The following is a 2,242-nucleotide window of genomic DNA, read 5'->3' as shown; positions in this document are numbered from 1 at the left end:
TTGTAAATTTAACTACAATTTTTTCCAATATTTCCTACTTGTAAATTGAGAAGATTCTATGTATTTATAATCTTTGCACCTGTTATCTTTGTTTGGTTTATGAATGGTTTATTTATTTATTTAGGCATTGTGTTATGTTAAGCTATGTGTGAACCCTTCGAATTTATCGCTTGGCTTCTTTGAGGTCTGCAATCTATATTCTGTATTAAATTCTTGTTTAAATTAAAAACTCTAGCCAATCAAAAACCAATGGACTGCACCAAGACCTTGTCCTGTTTTTTTCTTTTTCAATAATCTGTATCACTTAGATCTATTTCTAGTTTTGGCCGTCACTGGGCACATTACGCGGCAAGTAAACATTTTATTTTAGTACAGTGAAAACGCTGTATTAACCAGTCAGCATCCAGAACCGAGACTATTCATTTTATTACTGTTCTTATAAAACTGACAGAGCATTTGATATCTATTTTTTACTGTCCATGTGTAAACAGTTTTAGAAAATAATGGTGATAACAATTCAAACAGTGTAATTAGTAAATTCATCTAATGATATTATGTAAAGGGAACTGATTTTTTTCTTTTCTTTGGAGTAACGTCCTCAGTGCTGGTGACGTGACCGGTGAAGTGTGCTGTTGTTGTACCTGTGAGTATGAGAACTGCAGGCCAGTGACTGAGAACATGACCTCTCCTGTGGTAATGAGGAAGTACTGAGGAATCTGCAGAGCCATGTGGACCGAGTTGGGCTTCATGTCCACAACTTCTCTTATAGACGCACACTGCACACACACAAAAACACACATGCACATATAAACCAGAAGACACAATATCAAGGCCATACAGAGACTTCTACTGAAGTACACACATCAGTGGAGAACACGGTGCTGGGGATGAGGAAGGTGTATGAAGCACCGAATCCAAACTTCCGAGAAAACTCACACCACTGCTCACCATGTCTGAGCACGAAATCATGCCTTAGAAGAGAAACCAACAGAACAGCAGTCAGACACCATGACTCCAAGAGACAGGGATTTAAAGTCAACATGAAATTGTATTCACAACCCATTTTAAGAAAAGAAAAAAAGGTAGCTTTTATCCTTCGGGAAATTACTGGATTATGAAAAGTGGACCAAAAAGATGCATTTAGGTTGTGCATTTTTAGTCCTACATGTGTCAACAAAGCAACTGCTATTGAGATGAATGGGAATGCAAACAATTTTTCCTTTTCAGTAATCACTTGGATCTAATTCTGGTTTTGGACATCACTGGACACATTATGCAGCAAAGACCATGTATTTTAGCATGCGAGACACTATTAACCGATCAGCAATTGGGGCCAAGACTATCCATTAAGAACCGACAGAACATTTTATATCTATGCTTGTACTAACAGTTTAGAAAATAATAAGTGCTGATTGTTCAAACAGTGTAATTAGTACATTCATCTAATTACAATGTATACAAGTAGCTGTTTTTTTTTTCAAAAGAAAAAGATCTGGAAAGGTCAACATTTAGGTTGTGTATTTTCAGGGTTGCATGCTCCAGCCGAGCAACTGCTATTGAGATGAATGGGAATGCTGAGAGTTAGTAAAACGTCATTAGAGAGTAAGTAGAGTCAATGTTTTCAAGTTGACTTTAAAAAGCACTAATGTAACTTTGATAAAAAGCAATTAACAACTTTGTCAACATGTCGGCAATTATAACTATTAAACATCAATAAAAAAAATTAAAAAATCGGACAAACTGACTCACTTCCCGTGAGAAACCAGTGTGTAGTTTGAAGCGGCTGATGGTTCGATGGAATCCAAGTTAGTGATGTTCAGATCAGCTGTCCAGCCATTCACAAACCTGTGTGACATGAAATCATTCAGGGATAGGTTGGTTTTAAGGAGCAGTTAAACCAGTTTTAAGTCTTACCTAATGGCATGCTTTCCTTCATTTGGTTTGGACTTAATGTCTTCTTGCTGGAGGAAAAAAGAAAGGTCAGTATTTTTCACTTTTATATTTTCACAGTAATGTTTTTAACAGGCCATGGACCTGTGTACTTACGGGCAAATCCCATAGACTTACACTGAAGACCAGTGATTCTGGAGTGGGCTCTTTTGACTTGGGCCAATAAAAGCCCTAATATACTTCAAGCAAAATCAAAGATTGAACACATGGGATGTCATTTAGAACAAAATCTGGTCAAAACAAAAGTGTTTTGTAGTTTGTTTTGGTGGTTTGAAATAGACTGCCAGTACAA

General features: G+C 36.7%; 1 protein-coding gene across 1 annotated transcript in view; it reads right to left on the bottom strand.

Moving 5' to 3' along the window:
• Window positions 1-2,242, bottom strand: part of LOC107576346 (solute carrier family 15 member 1-like) — a gene marked incomplete at its 5' end in the record, with an annotated part of 19,946 nt that overhangs the window by 883 nt on the left and 16,821 nt on the right. The window contains 4 exons of the mRNA XM_016262540.1: window positions 642-776; window positions 863-971; window positions 1,750-1,845; window positions 1,915-1,961. Coding sequence (XP_016118026.1) covers window positions 642-776; window positions 863-971; window positions 1,750-1,845; window positions 1,915-1,961 — 387 coding nt within the window. The remainder of the gene's footprint in view (window positions 1-641; window positions 777-862; window positions 972-1,749; window positions 1,846-1,914; window positions 1,962-2,242) is intronic.

Source organism: Sinocyclocheilus grahami, unplaced genomic scaffold (assembly GCF_001515645.1).
Source record: "Sinocyclocheilus grahami isolate Dianchi unplaced genomic scaffold, SAMN03320097.WGS_v1.1 scaffold3558.1, whole genome shotgun sequence".
In the NCBI taxonomy this organism is placed as follows: Eukaryota; Metazoa; Chordata; class Actinopteri; order Cypriniformes; family Cyprinidae; genus Sinocyclocheilus; species Sinocyclocheilus grahami.
This window is presented reverse-complemented; position numbering and strand designations above follow the sequence as displayed.